We start from the raw sequence: 19,344 nt of genomic DNA, 5'->3' as shown, positions 1-19,344 counted from the left end.
CTCCAGGGGACATCGGAGCCCAGAGACCCATCGGCAGAGCCAGCAGGGCCGGGGCCGCACGGGCCAGCTCCGAGTGTCCAGGCTGGAGCCCCACACAACAAGGGCCAGTGGGACCCCCCGGAACCCACTCGGGACACCTTGCGAGGGCTCCCGCCGAACCAACGCGGCCCCGGCGGCGGCGGGACGGGACGGGACGGGACGGGACGCACGGACCCATCCGGGCGCGCGCCCGGGAGCGCGCGGCGGGGCGGCCGCGCAGATAAGATAAAGGCGCCGCGCGGGCGCGGAGCTGCCGGCGGGGGCGGCGCGAGCCCCGGAGCGGCCGCTCCGCCCCCGCCGTGTCCCCCCCACCCCCCCGGTCCCGCGCAGCCTCCGCCCCCGCCCGCGCAGCCGCCGCCGCCGCTTCTTTACATAAGCGCCGGGCCGGGGTCCGCGCCCCGCGCCCCGGCTGCGCTCGGCGGAAATGCGGAGCCGCCCGCGCCCCTGCGCTGCCTCCTGAGCCGCCTCCGCGCTCGGGCCGCCCCGTCTCGTCTCGTTTCGTCTCGTCTCGTCGCGTCTTGGCCCGTCCCGTCGCGGCGCTCGGTGCGCCCGGGCTCGGCGCTCGCCGCGCACCCACCATGGGCGAGCGGCGCGCGGCCGCCTTCTCGTGCAGGTAACGGCGGGACCCCCGGGACCCCCCCTGCCCCGAGAACCTCCCCCTGTCCCGGGAACCACCGGCCCCGCTGCTGCAAAGCGAAAGCGGCGGCGGGTCCGGCCGGGGCGGCGGCCGGCGCTCGCGCTGGGACGGGACCCCCGTTCCCCGGGACCCGCCCTCATCCCGGGACCTCCCTTCCCTGGCACCCGGTTCCCCCGGACCCCCTGTCCTGGCACCCGCTACCCCTCACCCCTTCTCTGGCACCTCCTTTCCCCACTTCCACCCCCTTTCCTGTCTGTCTCTCCCCTCCCCGGACTCCTTTTCCTGCCTGCGCCGTCGTTCCCCCGCCCGGACTCCCAGGCCCCGCTGTTCTGGGCTCCTGCTCCCTCCTGCGCCACTTTCTCGCCTTTCCTCCCGGGGCTTCCTTCTTCCTACACCCCCTGTCCTGGGGGTCCCAGTCGCCCTCCGGGGCTCTGTATCATGATTACCTACTTGCCCCCCAGCACTTACTTCCCTGAGGACCCGTTTCCCCCTTGGGGACCTGCTGTCCTAGGTACCCTGTGAGCCAGGTCCCCATCGGGGGCTTCCCGTCCTGGGAACCCCCTTCCTCCCAGCACCCTTGTGACTCCCCATCGCAGGGACCCTGTTCCCCCCGGCACTCCCTATCATAGTGCTCCTATGGAACCTGTCCCCCCATCCCCTCCTTATCCTGGAGACCCCCCACCCAGGGGTGCTGGATGCATGGAGCCGCCCTGCCCCTTTGGCATGGGGGGGACATTCACCTGCCCCAGCAGCCCCTGTCCAGGGATGTCACCCGCCTTGCGGGCTGTGCCTCACGTGTCACCCCCCTCCCCTTGCACCAAAGAGCAGTGCCAGCCACGGGCCGGTCACATCCTGCCAAGCGGCTCCGCTGGCTCTCTGCTCCCTGGGCACTTCGCCAGCTCACGGGCAGCAGAGAGGCCCCAAACACAAAGCTGCTGCGTCGGCGGCCTCCCCATGGGGTGACGAGCCCCGTGCCAACCCCTGTGCCAACCCCTGTGCCAAGCGCCGCAGGGTCATCCCCCGAAGGAGCCATCCTGCTGGCTCCGGCAGTGGGAATAACGTGGTCGTGGCTGGGATTTACTGTCAAGGAAACGAGGGAGAGCTGTGGAGCTGGGATTTCGCTCTTGCAAATTGATTCCAGATGTGGCGGCATCGCGGGCCGGGGGCTTGGGGCGCGCGGCACCGTGGCCATGGAGGCAGTGGTGGGTGCCTGGGGATGCTCCTCTCCGCGTGTCCCGGGTGCTGTTGGGCTGTGCCAGCCGCGTTTGGAGGCCTGCGGAGCTGCTGGGAGGTTTTTACTCTGGTTTGTTTGGAGGAGGTTGGAGCCTCGGGTTTCTTCTCAGCCTGCCCCCTCTTTGTGCGAGGACAAAGCGCTCCTTGTCCCCCCCCTCCCAGTGCTTCCTTTTTCTGCTTTCGCTTTTATGCATTTATCGTCTCCATAAAGATCCCTTTTCGTTTCCCTGGAGCCGCTGTATCGCTCCGGAGCGGTTTCCCGGTGCAGGGGGCTGAGGGGGGGCCTCGCAGCTCGCTTAGCGCAAGCGAAACCCGCCGCTTCCTCCCCGCCGCTCCGCACGAGAGCCGGCCTCTCCCGCCAAGTCAGCCCGTGGCGTGAAGGCGCCTGGACAAATCCCAGCAGCGGAGTCGAAGCGAAAGCGCAAGCCCTTCGCTCCGGCAGGGCCGCGCGGTGCCGCCGCGCTCGGCGCCGAGGAAGGGCCCCGCGCGGCCGGGACACGGCGCGGGGTGGCAGGTGGTCCCTCGTGGCCTGGTTGCGTCCCCCGGGAAGAGCCGAGGTCCCTGCCTCGCTCCAGACCCTGTCCTCTCCCGCATGGACACAGCGGTGATGGATTTAATGCAGTGCAGCAGCCTCAGCCTGCGGAGCCTGTTGGAAGGGACCCCCAAGCACAGGGTGTTCAGGTGCAGAACTGGTGCCAGACGCTGCGGTGATGGGCACTCACTCCTGGGGTGATAGGCTTGTGCCAGGGGGTTTGTGTCCTCAGAGGAGCCAGGCTGGATGCTGCGGCTCAGCCCAGTTGGTTCCCGTGGGACAAGTAAATGCGGAGTTTCCATCCGGCCCGGGATCTGCATGGGAAGTGGAGCCAGAGGATTCCTGTGCCGTAAAGCGGCGTCGCGCTGGCCACATTCCTGGTGTCTGTGGGGTGGCCCTGGCCATGCATGGCCTGTGCGTGGGGGGCTCCAAGAACAAGTTTGGGATGAGCCACTTGTGGGGCTAGGTGGTCAAGCTGGAGGTGTGAGTGTATTGAGCTGGAAAGGGGGCCTAGGGGAAGAAACCATCCCCAAATCCTTGGCTTTTGACGCTTTTCTAATTCTTAAAATTGCAACTTTTGTGAGCTGTGTTGGGGGAGGTCTCAGACCTGCTTTGCTGCCACTTCTTGAAGCTGCAGGCTCAATTCAAGCTGCTTGAGCAGGGAAAAAAAGGGAGGAAAAATCCCCAAATGTGCTGGGGATTGCAGGCAGCGGCTATAGGAGCCGCTGGAGAACCCAGCTGGGCGGCTGCCGGAGCCCAGGTTGGCACAAAACCCCAGCGTGGCCCGACTTAGAGCAACCCCTGAACGTGTGGGTGCTGCAGGTGGGGCAGGTTATCAGCCGAATAACCCTCCTCGCCTCTCGTTAATTTGCGTCATTAACGCTGTGCGTGATGGCTCTGGCCATGCCGCGCTCCGCAGCTGCTCGGTCACACCCGCTCCGGGATAGTCGGCATCCCCAGGCTTGTTTTTCCTTGTCCTTCTTCTTGTTTCCCCCTCTTTTTCTTCTCTGCGCTGGAGCAAAGTGGCAGCAGTTTTGCCAGAGCCAGGACATGGAGTCGGTGAGCAGCGCGCTGGCTCCGGCTCCAGAGGCAGCGATAAAACCCCCGGGGCTTTCCAAGGGTGCGGAGCTGCTCCCAAAGGACAGCGCCCGACGGGACTGCAGCTCCCGGGCTCCCATTCCCTGCACGTTCCCACGGCTGTTCCCGCTTCTCCTGCGCTCCAGGACCACAAAGTGGCCCTGCAGTTGCTGTTATGTCCATCTGTCTGGGCTGCATCCAGGGTGTTGGTCCCTCCTGTGGCTTCAGGATGGGCACGGTGGAATGCACGGAGCGGTAGCAGATCCCACCCCGAGCTCCTTCCTTGGAACTCCCTTTACAAAAGAGCCTGGAGGGGGATTTTTTAATGGATTTGCGCTTGGTAAAGGGGAAAGAAGAAGGGAAACGGGAGCCTGGCGATGCCGCGGGAGGATCCGCTCGTGCGCTCGCCGCACGCAAATCAGGTTTCCCGCTGGCGCCGGCAGCTCCTGCTCTCCCCACGCCGCCGCCGGAGCCGCTTTCGTTTTCGGCTCGGCCGAGCCCCAGCCCCGCTTGGCTCGCGCAGATAAAAGGGGAGCCCAAAACACGGAGCGGGAGCCGGAGCGTGCGGCGGGACGCACCATGTCCCACGCAGGTCCTGCTCCGGGCAGCCGACTCCCTGGGCGCAATTCCAAAAACTGCTGCAGTTTGTATGTTTTTCCCCTGCCTTTTTCTGGTGCTATTTTGCATGTTTCTGGCTTTGCAGACCGTGCGCCTGGCATGTCCCTCCCATCATCCTGTGTCCAGGTCCCCTTCACCAGCACCACTCGCTTGGCCAGGCAGGGAAGCATTTAATTAAATCCCTTGGGATTTGCTCCTTGCACGAGCCCAGACCTGTCGGATCAAAGCACGCGGGCAGCCAGCAATCCCGCAGGGAAGTGGCGCTGGGGCAGCGGGAAGCTCACGGCTCCGGCGCCGTTGCTAGCGCAGCATCCAAAACCATCCCGAAATCCACGGGGGCGGCAGCGGCTCCCGGCTCGGCTGCAGGTGCGCGCGGCCCACGCTCCGGATAACGCTCCCCGTGCTCGCCCTGCCAGCTTGCTTCCCGCCGGGAAGCTCGGGATGGCTGCAGGGAGGGAGGCCGGGGCTCGGCGAGCGCCGGCTCTGCTCCCGGGACGGCTCCGCTCGCCGCAGCTGGAGCGGATGAGCTGCGGCCGGCAGCTCTTTGGCTGCTCCGGATCTCTCTTGGCTGCGCGCTGGAGCTCCCACGGGGATCGTCCGGGAGCGCGAGGCATTTGGAAGGCGTCCCGGCCTGGAAGCAGCTGCCGGCTGCGGTTCGGCAGCGCGATGCGTCCAAAGAGGAGGACGGGCCCCGTGCCCGGCGGCCGTTCCCGCTGGCCGGAGCGCGCGGTTGGAAGGGATTTCTGCTGCTGGCTCCGAGGCTGCGGCCAGGCGGGAGGATGGGATCCTTGTGGGAGATGCTGCTTGCTGAGAGGGAATAGGGGGCTGGTCCGACGGCGGGGCCAATTCCGGCCTCTCCCGCGTTGCTCCTGCTTCCGAGGTCAAAAAAACACGAGCATCGAATGCGCTGCAGTGCCAAAACCTTCCTGGCCACATCCTGGCGGTTCCAGCGAGCGCCTCACGCAGGGCCGGATCCGGCGGCCATCGGAAGCGGAGCGAGCGCGTTTCCCGCGGTGCCGAGGCAGCCGGGAGCCCCTTGCCATCCCTGTTGCTCCCTGGGGATCCTTCCCGGTGTGCCCGGTTCCCGCGGGAGCGCCGGCGTCCCTCCGGCCGTGCCGGAGCCGCAGGAAGCGGCAGCGCGCGCGGGGTGCTGAGTCACGCGCGGGCTGGCGGCGTCGATAGACGCCGGGGCCCTGCGGGGGGGCTCGCGCCCGGCACCACGGCCCGGCCCGACCCCAGATAACATCTCCCAGTCTAGAAACTTCTGTGGACGTAATAGGAAGCCCGGCGGAGATAGAGGTCTGGCTTCCCCACGGAGCCGGCTCTTATCGTCGCCCCGTGTGCGAGTGCCCGGCGCTGGCCAAATCTCCTCGCTCGCCTCCTCCCTCACCCGGGATTTATGTTATTTGTAATTATTATTTTTATTCTTTTCCCTCCCCATCCCCCCCAAAACACCAGGCACGCGCTCGCTGTTCCTGCGCGGGCCGCGCGCTCGGGGAGGCCGCGGCGGATCCGGCCCGGGAAGGATGTTTCCTGCCCGAGTGGCGTGCGCGGCGCCGATAAAGGCCGCGCGGGGCGCAAGGTAGGGCGGTAAACAGGGGCCGCGCCGCCGTATTCCCGGCCTTTCCCGGCCGCGCGCCTCGGGAAGCCGCCAGCGGAGCGCGCCGGGGTCGTCCCCTCCGTGCGCCTCCCGCTGCCTCGTGCCCTGCCGGTGTTCCCGGGATGCAGCGTCCCCTTCCCGCTGCTGCCAAAGCCGCTTCTCCATGAGCCCCTTGGGACCGGTTGCTCTGCCCGCTGTGGATATTGGTCACGCACGTGTGTCCCCTCCGTGTCCCTGCAAAGCTCTATCAGCTCCATGGATCCAGGCCCTGGGAGGAAAAGCCGCGAGCGCTGCTGAGCCCTGGCCAAGGGAAAGCGGATGCAGCCGGGCCGGCGCTCCCGCGGGAGCTGCCAGCAGGAAGCCCGGCCGCTCCGTGGGGAAATGGGGGCACGGGGACCAGGATCCTTGGAGCGTGGGGGTGAGGATGCTCGGAGCAGCTACCCGCACCGTGATTCTGGTGCCAGGCTGCTTGCTGGCCGTCGGGATGCAGCCAGCGCCAACATCAACATCCAGCTGCTCCCTGTGTCCATGGTGCAGGGAATGAGCTGCGGCAGGAGCAAAATGCTGCAGGGATCACCCAGGAAAGGGGATCAGCACCTTGGGCACTGCAGGGTGGGATCTGGGATGGTGCTGGTGGGTTGGGGACAGCAGGACGAGGCCTGTGGATGCTGACGCGGCGCTCGGTGTCTTGCAGCGGCGGCGCCGAGCGTGTGCGATGAGCGGGCAGGCCGTGCCGGCAGCGCGTCCCCGGGGCTGGAGCGAGTTCTGCGAGCTGCACGCCATCAGCACCGCCAAGGAGCTGGCGCGCCACTACGTGCGCTTCGCCCGCGAGCACCCGCAGCACGAGCCGCTGGCCGCCGAGAGCTTCTCGGTGCACTTCACCGTGCTCTTCCAGCACTACTTCTGCCACGAGGTGAAGGAGGGCGGCGCGCAGCACCCGGCGCCCGCCCGCGACTACCGCGAAGCGCCGCGCCGCGTCGCGGCCGCCGCGGCCAGCAAGGAGCCCGAGCGCGACGCCGATGCCGGCGGCGCCGTGCGCAAGGCGCGGAGCTCGGAGGAGCTGCCCGGCTCCGCGCGGAGGCCCTTCTCGCTGAGCCAGCTGCGGCGGAGCTGGCGCGGCCTCTTCCGCCGGCGCGCGGCGGAGCCGCCGGGCCCCGAGGCGGGCGGCAAGCGCGCGGGCGCCGTGCGCAAGGAGGGGCTGCTGCGCTACGGGCTGCTCGACGAGACCTCGCTGGACAGCGGCGCCCGCTGGCAGCGCTGCCGCCTGCTGCTGCGCCGCGGCGAGACGCCCCTCGACGACGGCTACGTCCTGGAGCTCTTCGACCCGCCCAAGGTGAGCGGGAAGCGAGCGGGAACGGGGCCGCGCGCGCGGGACGGGATCCGCAGGCCCTTGGGCAGCTCGTGCGTCCCTCTTGCTTTGCGCCAGCGCGGGGAGGAGGGCGCACGGCGCCGGGTGCCTTTTGCTCGCTCAGCGGCGACGCTGCAGCAAGCAGGCAGCCCCTGCAGCTGGAACGGCACCGTGGCTCCTGCACGGACGTGGTCGTGTGCTTGGAAATCCCTTCTGGATGATTTTCCTCTCCCTCCTGCCCCGCATGCAGCTCTGCAACTCCGTGTGCGCTGAGCCTGGTTGCACGGCGGCTGCTGGCTCGCTTGGAACCGCCTGCTGCTTTTGCTCCTGGTGCCTCGCTGCTATCCCTGCCATGTGCTCCTGTCTGCACCAGGCAGGGAAAAATCGGAAGCTGGGGAGATCCTGGAGCATTTTGCAAGGTTTTTTTACAGTCTTGCTCTTTTGGGCGGTGCAGGACCAGCCAGGTGGGCACTCACAGCCACATCGTGCTGGGATGCTCCGGGATGGAGCGAACTGCCCTGCGTTCCCCATTGAGTTGGGTTGGGGATGGGAATCCTCCCTGCCTGGAGCACTGGCAATTGGTGGGGATGCAGAGGTGGTTTAATTGGGAATCTCTTAGGAGGCAGGTCAAAATAGGGGTAAATCCAGTGGATTTGTATACATTTTATACGTACATAGTTGCATTTATTTTCCCTCCGCTCACCCTCCCAGCGTGGCTGCAGGTTTCTCTTTTCTCGTTTTTGCTTGCATGCAAAGAGAGGTTTCTTTTTTCCCCCTGTGGTTTGGGTTCCCTGCGCCGAGCGCGGCCGCGAGCCCCGAGCGCGTTCCGCGGAGCCGGCCCCGCGGCGCTCCTCGGTGTTCGGGAAGCGGCGCCGCTCGCGCTTCCCCTTCCCTTCGGCAGAGGTGCGAGGCCGACTCCGGCTCCCCTCCCGACGGAGGGGAGCGCTCGGCCTGGGGCTCCGTTTTGGCCCCCGTCATGTTGCATTTCTCACGGCCAAGCCCCGCGAGCGCTGGGATTTGCAGCGGAAACATCCGCGGCCGTTTCTGCCCGCCAGATGTTCCCGCAGGAAGCGGGAGGCCGTCGGGATTCCAAGGGAGGCCGCGACGGGGCCCGTGGCCTCCTGCGCGCTCGGGGCCGGCGCCGCCGCTCACGGCCCTGCAGCCCCGCACCGGGGCGAGCGGAGTTTTTATCTCAGCGCGCTCAGCACTGCGACTTCCTCTTTTCTTTTTCTTTTATATACATATATATAGATATATATGTAACTTTTTTCCCCTTTCCTTTCACCTGAAGCGCGTTTCCGAGAAGCGCGGCTCCACGCGCAGGGTCGGCAGGCGCCGTTCTTCGACGGCACCGCCCGGCTGCTCCAGATTTCAGTGGTGATTTTCTAATTCTATTTTTTTTCCTCTCTCTTTTTTAAGTGTTTCAGGGCAGGCAGCGCCGGGGAGGGGGAGGGCTGGGAGACAAAAGGTTATTTGTCATTTATTAACCGCAACTTTTTCCATCCTTGGTCATGCACGGAAAAAACACTTTTCGCAGCCTAACCGCAGCCCCGGCGCAAATTGCTGAAGAGCGGAGGGAAGCGCCGGGCTCGGGACGGGCGCGCGGCTCCGGTCCCGCTGCGCTCCCGGCCGGCTCTTCCCACGGGAGCCGGGGTCCTTCCGCACCCGGAATAGCCATAACTCCTCACTTGGGCTTCCCCCAGCTCCTCCGGATGAGACTTGCCGCCCAGGCAGACCCTTCCCATTTATTGATCCGTTTATTTATCAGTTTATTTATCCGTTTATAGACAAACACGCCCCTCCTGCAGCGACGCGAGGAGGAAATGCCGATTTGGGGGCGCCGGGCGCCACGGGAAGCCGCCACCCGCCGGCGGGTTTGGGCTTGTCTCTTTTTTTTGCCTTTTATTTTTTGCTTTTCTAAATCTTTTTTTTTTTTTTTTTTTTTTTTCCTGTTCTGGCTCGGTCCAGGATGTGGTTGTTTCGGGGCTGAGCGCCTCTCGCGAGGGTAAATATTTAGGCGAGCGCACGGGGGGCACCGGAGCCGTTCGGAGCAGCGGCAGCGCCACGAGCAGCTCCGCTCCGGCACCAAATCCCTACGTTTTGCAGGGATTTTCTCTGCCTATGACCGTGGAGCCACCAGCTGCATCCCATTTTCCAACTGGGAGCAGCCCCACGGCTCGAGGGCGCCTCGGCCCCGGCTCCGCTCGCTTGCCACAACCTTGTTTACTTTCCGTGCTCTTTATTTATTCCTGGAAATTATTAGGGCAGTTCCTGCTGGAAGTGAGCCCGGCTGGGACTGAAGCGGAGGGTGAACTTGCCTGCTCAGAGCCCCGGCCCTTGAGATGTCATTTGTGACACCAAACCCAAGCGGGGTAGCAGGGTGCCCCAATATCCCAGCACTAAAATTCCCCAAAATCGGTGCTTTTTGGCTCCATGTTTGAGGCTGGAGCATCCCATCCCGCATCCCTGCTCACTGTCCCCACCGCGGCCTCGGCGCCCCGGGGCTGTGTTTTCTTTCCTTCTTTTAAATGCATTTATTTAGCGCGCCGCAGCCGCTGGTGCTGCGGACAGAGGGGCTTTGTGCCCCACCGTGCACAATCCCCCGCTTCAGAGCCGCACAAGGGCGCCCGTTGTGGCCGCCGAGCCCCTTCCCACGGGGAGCCGAGCTGCTTTCCCGGGGCTGGTTTCCTCTCCGGTATCACCATTCCTGTGGGAGCTCCGCTCTCGGCATGCCGGACCAAGGCAGGAATCCTCCTCCACCCTCCTCACCCGAGCCCATGGCAAATATATAACCCTAGGGAGGCAGTCTTGCCATCATTATGTTTCAGAGTAAACAGCCCCCATGTGCTGCATCCCATGTGCAGCAAGACAGGCCGCACTCCCGCCTAGCTGGGCGCAGGGGTTTCTTTTGGGGTGCTTGCTCAGCACCGAGGGCGCGAAGGTGGCAGGACACCCCGTGTGCCCCTCCTCAGCCCGGGAATCCATGGAAATCCCTGTCCCAGCAAGGGAGAGGAAACCAGGGAGGAAGAGGCTCCGGGGACGGATGAATTAAAGGAAGAGAGACGGGGCGGTGCTCCCGGGAGGCTGTGACGAAGGAGGCTGCAAAGCCGAGAAGCCTCCAAGGGGCCGCGGTGCGGCAGAGCCCTGGGCTCTCCCATGCTTTTTCCCATGTATTCCTGGCAAGCTCTTCCACCTTCCTGCACGGCTCAGAGTAGCGCATGGTGCCTCGTGGCCAAAGGGAACTCCCTGTGCTCCTTCCCAGGCTGTTTCCGCTGGATTAATCCCTGCTTTTCCATGCGCAGCCCCCGCTGTTGGCTCAGCCGGAGCGCGTGGCCGGGCCGGGGCCGCTCGGCGCGTGCTCTGCGTTACCAAGAAATCCCTTTCCGAGCAGCGAGGCCGGGCGGGCTGCGGCGGGCGCCTTCCGCGCGCCCCGGCTCCCTATCGCGCTGCTGCATCGCTTCCTTCGCGCCCCGGCAGCGCCGCGGACCAGCCCGGGCAGCGCCGGCCGCTTCGGCGAAGCCGGTGCCGTTCCTGGAATTCCCGCCCCCTTCCGCCGCGCGCTCCCGGGAAAGCCGGAGGCCGGGCTGTGCGTGCTCAGCCGCCGCGGTCGCTCCGGCACGCGGCACCGGCCGCTTCCAAGAAATCGGCTTCGGCGCAACGCGGTGCCGATAAGGGCTGCGCCGGCGCGGGCGCTTCCGGCCCCGGAGCGCAGCGGGAGCGAGCGGGAGCGAGCGCTGCGGGCAGGGAGAGCAGAACCCCCCGGCCGGGCCCGGGCGGCCTCCGGCGCCGCTCCGGAGCCCGCGGGACGCGGAGGGCTGCGCGCGGAAGCGCTGGCTCAGCGTTTCGCCGGGCGCCTGCGTCAGAGCCGGGCAGGATGCACGTGCCCCGGGCAGCATCCTGCTCGCTCCCGGCGCATTGCGAGCGAAGCCGCCGCAGCCTGAGGGAGCGTTGCGGATCCGCCGGCGCCGAGCGGCTCCGAGGCCCCGTCCGTGCTCAGGCGCCGCGCGTCCCCTCTCCGCAGGCGTCCAGGCCCCGGCTGCGCGCCGCCTGCTCCGCCGTGCGCGAGGTGCGCCGCTGCACGCGCCTCGAGATGCCCGACAACCTGCACACCTTCGTCCTCAAGGTAGGAGCCGCGGCCAGAGCTCCCCGCATGGCGCTGGGAGGCTCCGGAGCGGGGCGGGAGCCGGTGGGATGGGTGCGGATGGACGCCCGCCGCCATCCCCATATCCCGCCGCTCCTCTTCGCCGCCGGCAGGTCCACAACGCCACCGACGTGCTCTTCGAGGCCGGGGACGAGCAGCAGCTCTGCGCCTGGACGGCCGAGATCCGCGCGTGCGCCTGTGCCCCCCGAGGGTGAGCAGCCCCATTGCGCCACGACCCCCCCATGCGGGGGGTCCCTCTGTGCCAGGGATCCCCCCGGCTCAGCCTGGCTTGTCCCTGTCCCCCTCAGGTCCGACGTGGGCGACCCGGAGCCCCTCTCCAGCCAGCGCCTGGATGGAGCCTCGTCCGTGGCCGCCGCCGGCAGCACCGACTCGCTGGAGCCAGGTGAGGCCGAGCGGTCCCCGCGGCGATGGGGACGGGGAAGGTGGCCGGGTGCTCACGGGTCTCCCCGCCGCAGGGCCGCCGGCGGAGGCGCCGGGCGGGCGCGCGGAGCCGCTGCTCGCCGCCTTCCCCTGGTTCCACGGCCCCATCTCGCGCGTGCGGGCGGCGCAGCTGGTGCAGCTGGGCGGCGCGCGCGGCCACGGCGTCTTCCTGGTGCGGCAGAGCGAGACGCGCCGCGGCGAGTACGTCCTCACCTTCAACTTCCAGGGACGCGCCAAGGTACCGCCGGGGCCGCCCGCGGGGTCCCCGGGACGGCGGAGCCGCCCGCCCGTCCCCGTCGCGCTGATGTCCCCCCCGTGCCGCCCCCGCAGCACCTGCGGCTGTCGCTGACGGAGCGGGGCCAGTGCCGCGTGCAGCACCTGCGCTTCCCGTCCGTGCTGGAGATGCTGCACCACTTCCAACGGTATCCCATCCCCCTGGAGTGCGGCGCGGCCTGCGACGTCCGCCTGGCCAGCTACGTCCTCGGCGTGCCCCAGGCGCACGGTAGGGGCTCGGGAAGGGGAAGCGCCCGGGCGAGGAGGCTCCCGGGCTTCCTCTTTCGCGAAAGGAGAAGTCTCTTCCCGCACCGGCTGCTTCCCGCTGCCTCGGGCTCGTCCCTGCTGCCACCATCCCCGCCGCTGCAAATACCCCCTGCAACCACTCAGTGACCCTTGCAGCTGCTTCTCCCTTGCAGCCAGTTCCCCTCTGCAGCCAGAACTTCCCCAGCAGCCAATATCCCTCCTGCAGCCACCCTTTCCCATGCTGCAAATATTGCTCCCTGCTGCAGACATCCCCCTGCAAATACTTTTCCTTGCAGCCAATTTCCCATTGCAGCCAATATTTCCCCCTGCCGACAATATTTCTCCTCGCAGTCTCCCCCCCTACAGCCATTGTTTCCTCCTTGCTGCAAATATTTCCCCTTGCAACCAGTATTTTGTCCTGCAGCTGCTATTTTCTGCTGCTGCAAATATTTCCCCTTGCAGCCAGTATTTCCCCATCCCCGCAGCTACTTTTCCCTTGCAGCCAATATTGCCCCACAGCCAATATTTCCCTCGCTGCATCCATTATTTCCCCCCTGCAGCTGCTTTTCCCTTGCAGCCACTTTCCCCTTGTTGCACGTATTCCTTCCCTGCTGCCAGCATTTCCCAGCTAGGCAAAATCCAGCTCTTTTTCCCAGGCATTTTTCCCCACATTGGCCCAATCCCTGCTTGCTAACCCCCTCCTGCACCTCTGCCTTCTCCCGCAGCGTCCAGCAGCACCGTCCCTCTCACCCTGCCCATTCCCGGCTGGAGCTGCGACACGGGGCCGGTGTCCGGCTGTCCCCACGGCATCGACGAGCCGGAGCTGATGGAGCCGCCGGAGCCGATGGAGCCGCCGGAGCCGGAGCAGATCTTCCACCTGGTGCCGCTGCCGCCGGAGCCGCCGCCGCTGCCGCCCGGGGCCCGGGCGCAGGACGGGGACGTGGAGGCGGCCGGGCCGGGCCGGGGCCGCGTCCGCGCCGTGGACAACCAGTACACGCCGCTGTGACCGCGGCACCGAGCCCAGCGGCACCGAACCCGGGTCAGAACCCGGCGGCACCAAGTCCAGGTCGGATCCCGGAGGCGCGCGCAGCACGGACTGTGACTATTTGTCTTCCTTCTGGGTAGGGATTTTATTATTTTTTTCAAGGAAGGGGCTCATTTTTCACTCCAGTACGGGTGTGCTCCCTCTGGTCGGCCTGTTAAAGGGCCTTTTTAAATTGTATTTTTACAATTTTTTTGTTGTTCTTATTGAAGCTTTCTCGTTACTGTTTACACGTGCGGTGCCCGTGGCCTCCTCCCGCCTGCCCTGGATGGGCTGGATCCCGGGAGAGGAGCCGGGCTCCGGGGCTGCACCCACGTCACTGGGGCAGGGGGAAAAAGGATGAGAAAGAAGGGCAAAAACAACCCCAAAAAAGGCTTAGAGAGCCCTTGTCCCGTGGCTGATGTGGGGCTGGGGCTCCCTTCCCACTGGAGCTGCGCTCCTGGGCACACCGAGCTCCAGCACCTGCCAGGCTTTGGGCTTTACCTTTTTTTTAGATAAGGAGAAAACTGGCTTTTCTTGCCTTTTTTTTTTTTTTTTTTTTAGTAATGAAAACCAGCACCATCGCAGTAACTCCCTGCACCAGCAATAACCGCCCCCCCCAACCTCTACCCCCAATTAGCATCGCTAATTAAGAGGTGAACACTAACGTGTCCCTGGGGACCAACACGCCCAGCTGAAGCCTGACCCTTCGTCACCACAGAAACTCCACCCTGCTGATGGAGGTTTTCTTTCATTTTGTTTTTTTAATGCATAAGTCAAATGGAGATTTTTTTTTTTCCCTGCAAATTATTATTTTTAACACCACGGGGGGGGGGGGTTGATTCTTAGAGCACCCCCCCGCTCTTGTGCTTGTCTCAACCCCTCCCTGGCTCGTAGCAAGGTGAGATACGGAGCTATGCAGAGGGACAAGGAGAGGGGTTGGGGGTCCCTGCTCCTGCACTGCCCCTCCAGCCAGCTGGGCTCAGCAACAGCCTCACGTTGCTTTGCAAAAATCCCCCCCAAAACCTGCTGCCCCCCCCAAGTGGGGGACCCTTATGAACTGCCTCTTCTTGTGCCTTACTGGGGGTGCTGGTGACGGCCAGCGCTGGTGGCAGCCCAAAGCTGCCGTTCTGGTGCTTGAGTGTTTTCAAGCTGCCACCGTCGCTCCCGTTATTCTATTCCAGCGGTGCCGCCTCCTCCTCAACCCTCCCTGCCAAATTAACCCAACAGGGCCGGCTCCCGCTTCCCCCAGCCCCGCACAGGCCCCGGGAGCAAAGCGCCTCCAAAGGAGGTTTTTTTGCTTCCAGTTACTTGAAGGAGGAAATGCCTGAGCTCAGGACTTGGTGATTCAGATTTTAGAGCGAGCGGGGTGGATGTGACACCCCGGCCGTGTCTCTGCTGCCAGCGGGTAGCCCGGGACGGGCGAATCCTCCCTCCAGGCCGGGCGCAGACACAACGTTCCCTCCTCATCTGGCTCAGGAAAGCCCAGCTTTGCTGCGCCCTTGCACGTCCCTTGCTGAGGACGGGCGCCGAGGAACCTCGTGACGCCAGTGCCAAGCACCGTCGAGCCCCTTTCCAGCCACTGCCGCCTCATCCCAGCCCCGGGAGCGGGATGGGAACAGGTCACCCAGCGCCACCGTCACCTCTGCGGTCACCGCACCGGCGCAGCGTTACCTTAACGAGCCTGCAAACCCTCGGAATCTCCACTAACAGCCTTGGATTCAGCATTCCAGCCTTTGATTCCAGCTGGCTCTGCCCCAACAGACCCCAAACCTTTGCCACCACCAGCCGTGGACTGGACTGCACTTCCCACACTGTCTTCACCAGGCAGATCCAACCCAGTCGGAGCGGAGCGTATTCCTTGGAAGTTCTACTTTTCACCTGCACAGAAAAGTTCTTCTTGTATAGTAGGTTTTCTACATATTGTTTCTGTATGTACTGTACATGTAACTTATTCTTGAATAATGCAATTTTACCATAATATAAAAGGAAAAAAAAAGATCTGCTCTTAATAAACTGTTTCTAGAATATTTAGCCTGGGTGTCTCTTGCTGCTTTAATAGATTCTGGATTAGCTGCTGCTAAGAGCCAGAAACCATCTAGGAGGTGAATGAGCCTCGTGAACAAGCTGATCTTTCAGCAGACACAGAGCAGGGCTTGCTCGAAGGCGCTGGTGCTGTTTGTAAAGGTCTTATGTCCCCTACTGCCCACCGGGATTTATTTGTAAAAAATCCATCACTACAGGGTGATAGTCCAAGGAAAGACTAAGAAGTTACTGATGATACTTGCATTCCCCAGCGTTTTCTCTCCATGCCACAAAATAACTGTTAACTGTTGCCCACGAGAACTCACATATACAGGAGTGACTTGCCTTTCAAATGCAACTAAAATTGAACTCGGCTCTTCTTTTTGCTGATTTTGGGTGCCTGCACCGTGCAGAAGGGGGAGGAAGACCTCGGTATTTTATAGGCAGTGAGGACTATCCAAAGGATGGGATAGGCTCTTCTTCTCCCCTATGGTTTTCCATCGTTTCCCCTGTCGTTCCATTAAGTTAGCAATGCTGATCCCATTGGCTTCCTTTCCCCTGCAGCACTGCTGACTTGGGCAGTTTTATCATCGTCACCGTCAAGGCCAGCACGTGAACACGTGAGAATACAAGAAATAGTTAAAATCCTTCCCGATTTTCCATCTTGAAACCTGTCGCTTACTTTTGCAATGGTCCTGCAGGTCAAACACCCCCGATTCAGTTTCACTGGAGGCAGAAAAAAAGCAAAAAAGACCCAAAAAAGCCCCTACCCAACCCACAAAGCAACAAAATAAAAACAGAGCGACGCACTCTAAATAAAGAATTCCTTCCAATGTGGATCATAAGCTGGAAAACACATTAGAGAAAGCTGCTGGTAACACAAGACACAAACACTAAGCGGATCAGTTTTTAAAACTTTTTTTATTTTTTAATTTTTTTTTAGTTTTTATTTTATATTATCTACAAAGTAAAAGTTTTCTTAACTTAAAAGTTACATCACTGTCTCACGATAGTGATCATCTCATCAAACGTGATTTATAAATAATAATTCATCAGTTTGACGATTAGAATTTTTTTTTTTTTACTGAACCTGTTTCAAGTTTAGTTAGAAGTAAAAGGGATCTCCAAGTCTTGATTTTTAGTGATAATAGCAGCAAGAATCACTCTTGTTACTTCTTTTGCTAGCTGATGAGTTCATAACTTTGAAGGGTCATTAAAAAATAAATAACTTCCAGTTTTCAGCAAGCAGAGTTGGGGCATTTGCAGGACTCAGATACAGTGCATGGAATTATGGAATAGCCCACAAGTTCCTAAATGCCTCTACTCAGTCCGAATCTCTCCCACTGCAAGATGAACTGTTAGCATTCCTAGTGGATGTTACAAGAAATCAATTTTTTTTAAACAAAATAAAATGAAATTCTAGTTTTCTGTGCTTCCAGTTGGCAGAAGCAGTAGAAGGAGGGTATTTGGCCTATAAAAGGTATCCAGCCTTTCAGTTATTCCAGATGAGCCTTACAACTGCTGTTGGTGGTGGGCTTGTACTGTAAAAAAAAAGTTCAAATGTAAATAATAAATTGGCAAGCCACACAACAGTTTGCTAGTAAAGTGGTCACAGGACAACTACTGAGCTGAAATTCCTTTTTTTTTTTTCCTTTTAAAAAAAAAGAAAGAAAGAAAGAAAAAACAAAACAACCCCCTGCATACTAAGATGCCCTTTGTTTGCTTGCTTTATTTTCCTAGCCCCTCAGAAAGCATCCTTGTTCTCCTCACACATCCCCCAGGACACAAAATGAGGTATCTAGTTCCCTACAAGAGTTCAGAGGCTGTTCAGAAAAAAAAATAAAAATAAAAATAAAAATACAGACACCTAGGTACGAATTAAATTTAACATGGAAAGTCATATAGCCTCTACTTTTCCCCAAAATAAAGCTGCAGAATGTTGCTCTGAATTAAAGAACAGACTTCAAATGCCATTTTACTTCAGCTCTCGGAAGTCTAACGGCCCTACCCCTTTGGGGGTGTTTCCATTCCTATCTTCAAGACCAACCGCTTCCAATTTGGTGAAACCCCGGATCATTAAACACGGCCACGCAGTCCAACCCCCACGGCCAAACCTGGAAAGGCAGAGCCAGGCCAGGGCCTGCACATTTGGGGAATTCTGCTAGACCAGGTCTTTGCTAAATCAGCTCAATCCTGTACGTAGAGCTGGGCCTGCACTGGGGCTGGCACTGCCTAAACGCTCCCTGCAGAACAAGCTGTTTTCTGCAGAGTGCTGCTGCTAAAGGACATTTTCGGGGTTTTTTTTTTGCTGTTCTCCTTTTCCCCACATCTGGCTGACACACGACCTGGCTCGGTTAAGGTGCAGGTCTCCCGGGCACACACTCCTCACCTGAAGGGTGCGTCATATAGGGGAAATGTGTTGTTGTCGAGACGGGAATGGGCTGTAGTGCACTTTGAGCGATGGCCGCTTGGGGACCACTGGGTGGCTGTGTCGTCATTAGCATCATTGGAGCATGGGCAGTTGGGTGAGAAGGAACCATTCCTGACTGTACATGAGCCTGCAACAAAGAGCTCTTTAGTATCGAATGGTCACAAGGAGGCATCACTCCTGGCCACATGACTAGCAAGTTTTCTCCAGCTGTACCAGTAAATCCAGAGATTTACTCCATTTTAACTAGCTCAGCTAAAGAGTAAAAATAGGGATTAAGTCAGTGATCTTAATGCAAAAATAATAATTTAAAAAAAGAAAAAGCTCAACTCGCTACAGCTGGCTCTAAGTAACATTCTCACCTCTAACAATTTCGACAGCGGGCACAGAGGCTACCAGCATTAAACGGTGGGATTAAAAACAAAACAAAAGAAAAAAGGCCCAGCAACAAATCTTCAAAACGTTATTGTTAGTAACAGAGATCAAAGCACTTCCTATGCAGAGACGCTCTGGCGAGATATGAACTTCACACGCACCGAGTCTGGCCTCCCCTTCTCATTTATTCCACAGTTCCACCCTTCCACGGCTGCCTGCCCTAGAAACCACTCTCTGCAGTGACCTGTGCCCATATTATCTTTCATCTAAGCAGTTACTCCAAGATGAGTGATTTCATCCCTTGATGTTGTCAGGGCAGCTTTGTTCTGCTTCCAGTTAAGCTCATCACATTTGGGTCCTTGTGTAATCGAAGCAATCATAGGCAAGTCTCGGGGGAAGGAGGAGATTAATCTTTACGATGGCTGATCAGCTTCTGGTAAACAAGTTCAGAATCTGGTCAGTCGGCTTCCTCAGCTCAGAAAAACAAGAGTTTACGATTGTGGAGATTGTCAATATTTTGTTTTAAAATCCAGCAAGTACTGGTTTCTTAAAAGCACAAAACATTAAGGAATCCAAGAGCTGTCAAGTGGGTCTGTCTTGGAAAGAAAATGCGGTTGCTCTAAAGGGTTGATTTATCCTCCTGCCCTGTCCCGTTAGCAGAGCACTACAGTGCACTAATTGCAGCCTAGCAGGTCTCACATGTCAGTAAAGACAAGTAGCAGGTAGCAGCTACAATTTTATTTCTTGAAGACAAAAGGGCAGTCTTTTATTTGACTCATCACAGACATTCCTGAATTTTTTAATCAGACTCAGGATTAATTATTAATATCATTCAAGATAGCTTTTTAAGACAGGAACTGCAATTCAAATCTTACTCTTGTTCTAGAAAAAGTTTAAAAGATAACGCTGTGAAACAGAAATATCTTTGAGGATCAGCACCATTTTCACTTTGATGAACCTGCTATTACAGCAGCCATAAGTATAAAGCAGCAGCTGTTCATATAGCAGCTGTATTCGATATAAAAATTTCTGCTGCGGCTCAAAGCTTCGCAGATTGGGAGCTGACAGTACTTTGCAATGATTTTTAAAATACTGTTTCTCAAGTGAGATATCTAACAGCTCGAGATCCATCTGATAACCTCAGGGGAAAGTCAATTGATCCCCTGTGTTGGCCTAACAAATTCCTACATGATGAGAATTCACAATGGTGTTCAGCAGTTGGAAATCACACTGCTGAAAAGCTATTAAATGCAGTGATTAGTTTCCCCACAATGGAATAATTACATACATTTAAAATTTCTTTAAGAACT

General features: G+C 60.1%; 2 protein-coding genes across 15 annotated transcripts in view; one reads left to right on the top strand and one right to left on the bottom strand.

The window, feature by feature from the left end:
- Positions 1-616: 616 nt before the first annotated feature.
- On the top strand, positions 617-13,191 carry SH2B3 (SH2B adaptor protein 3). The gene is made up of 8 exons (XM_088525162.1): positions 617-652; positions 6,431-7,069; positions 11,106-11,207; positions 11,339-11,436; positions 11,534-11,628; positions 11,702-11,904; positions 11,997-12,168; positions 12,911-13,191. The coding sequence occupies exons 2-8, from the start codon at positions 6,452-6,454 to the stop codon at positions 13,189-13,191; spliced, it is 1,569 nt and encodes a 522-aa protein (XP_088381288.1). The 5' UTR covers positions 617-652; positions 6,431-6,451.
- A 2,954-nt stretch (positions 13,192-16,145) lies between these two features.
- The window catches only part of ATXN2 (ataxin 2), a 52,167-nt gene continuing 48,968 nt past the window's right edge, over positions 16,146-19,344 (bottom strand). For 12 of the 14 annotated variants that reach the window (XM_088525091.1, XM_088525097.1, XM_088525092.1 and 9 more), the window contains 2 exons: positions 17,621-17,789; positions 16,146-16,772 (listed from right to left, as the gene is read on the bottom strand). In XM_088525091.1, coding sequence (XP_088381217.1) covers positions 16,744-16,772; positions 17,621-17,789 — 198 coding nt within the window. In that variant the 3' untranslated portion in view covers positions 16,146-16,743. Of the gene's footprint in view, positions 16,773-17,532; positions 17,790-19,344 lie in introns of those variants that run through there. The other 2 variants (XM_088525090.1, XM_088525093.1) reach the window with 1 other exon arrangement.

The sequence above is a fragment of the Tinamus guttatus genome, unplaced genomic scaffold, assembly GCF_059628265.1.
Source record: "Tinamus guttatus ecotype Peru unplaced genomic scaffold, ASM5962826v1 Tinamus_guttatus_pri_ptg000223l, whole genome shotgun sequence".
NCBI classification, from domain to species: Eukaryota; Metazoa; Chordata; class Aves; order Tinamiformes; family Tinamidae; genus Tinamus; species Tinamus guttatus.
The sequence above is the reverse complement of the archived record's forward strand: the minus strand, read 5'-3'. Positions and strand labels throughout refer to the sequence as shown.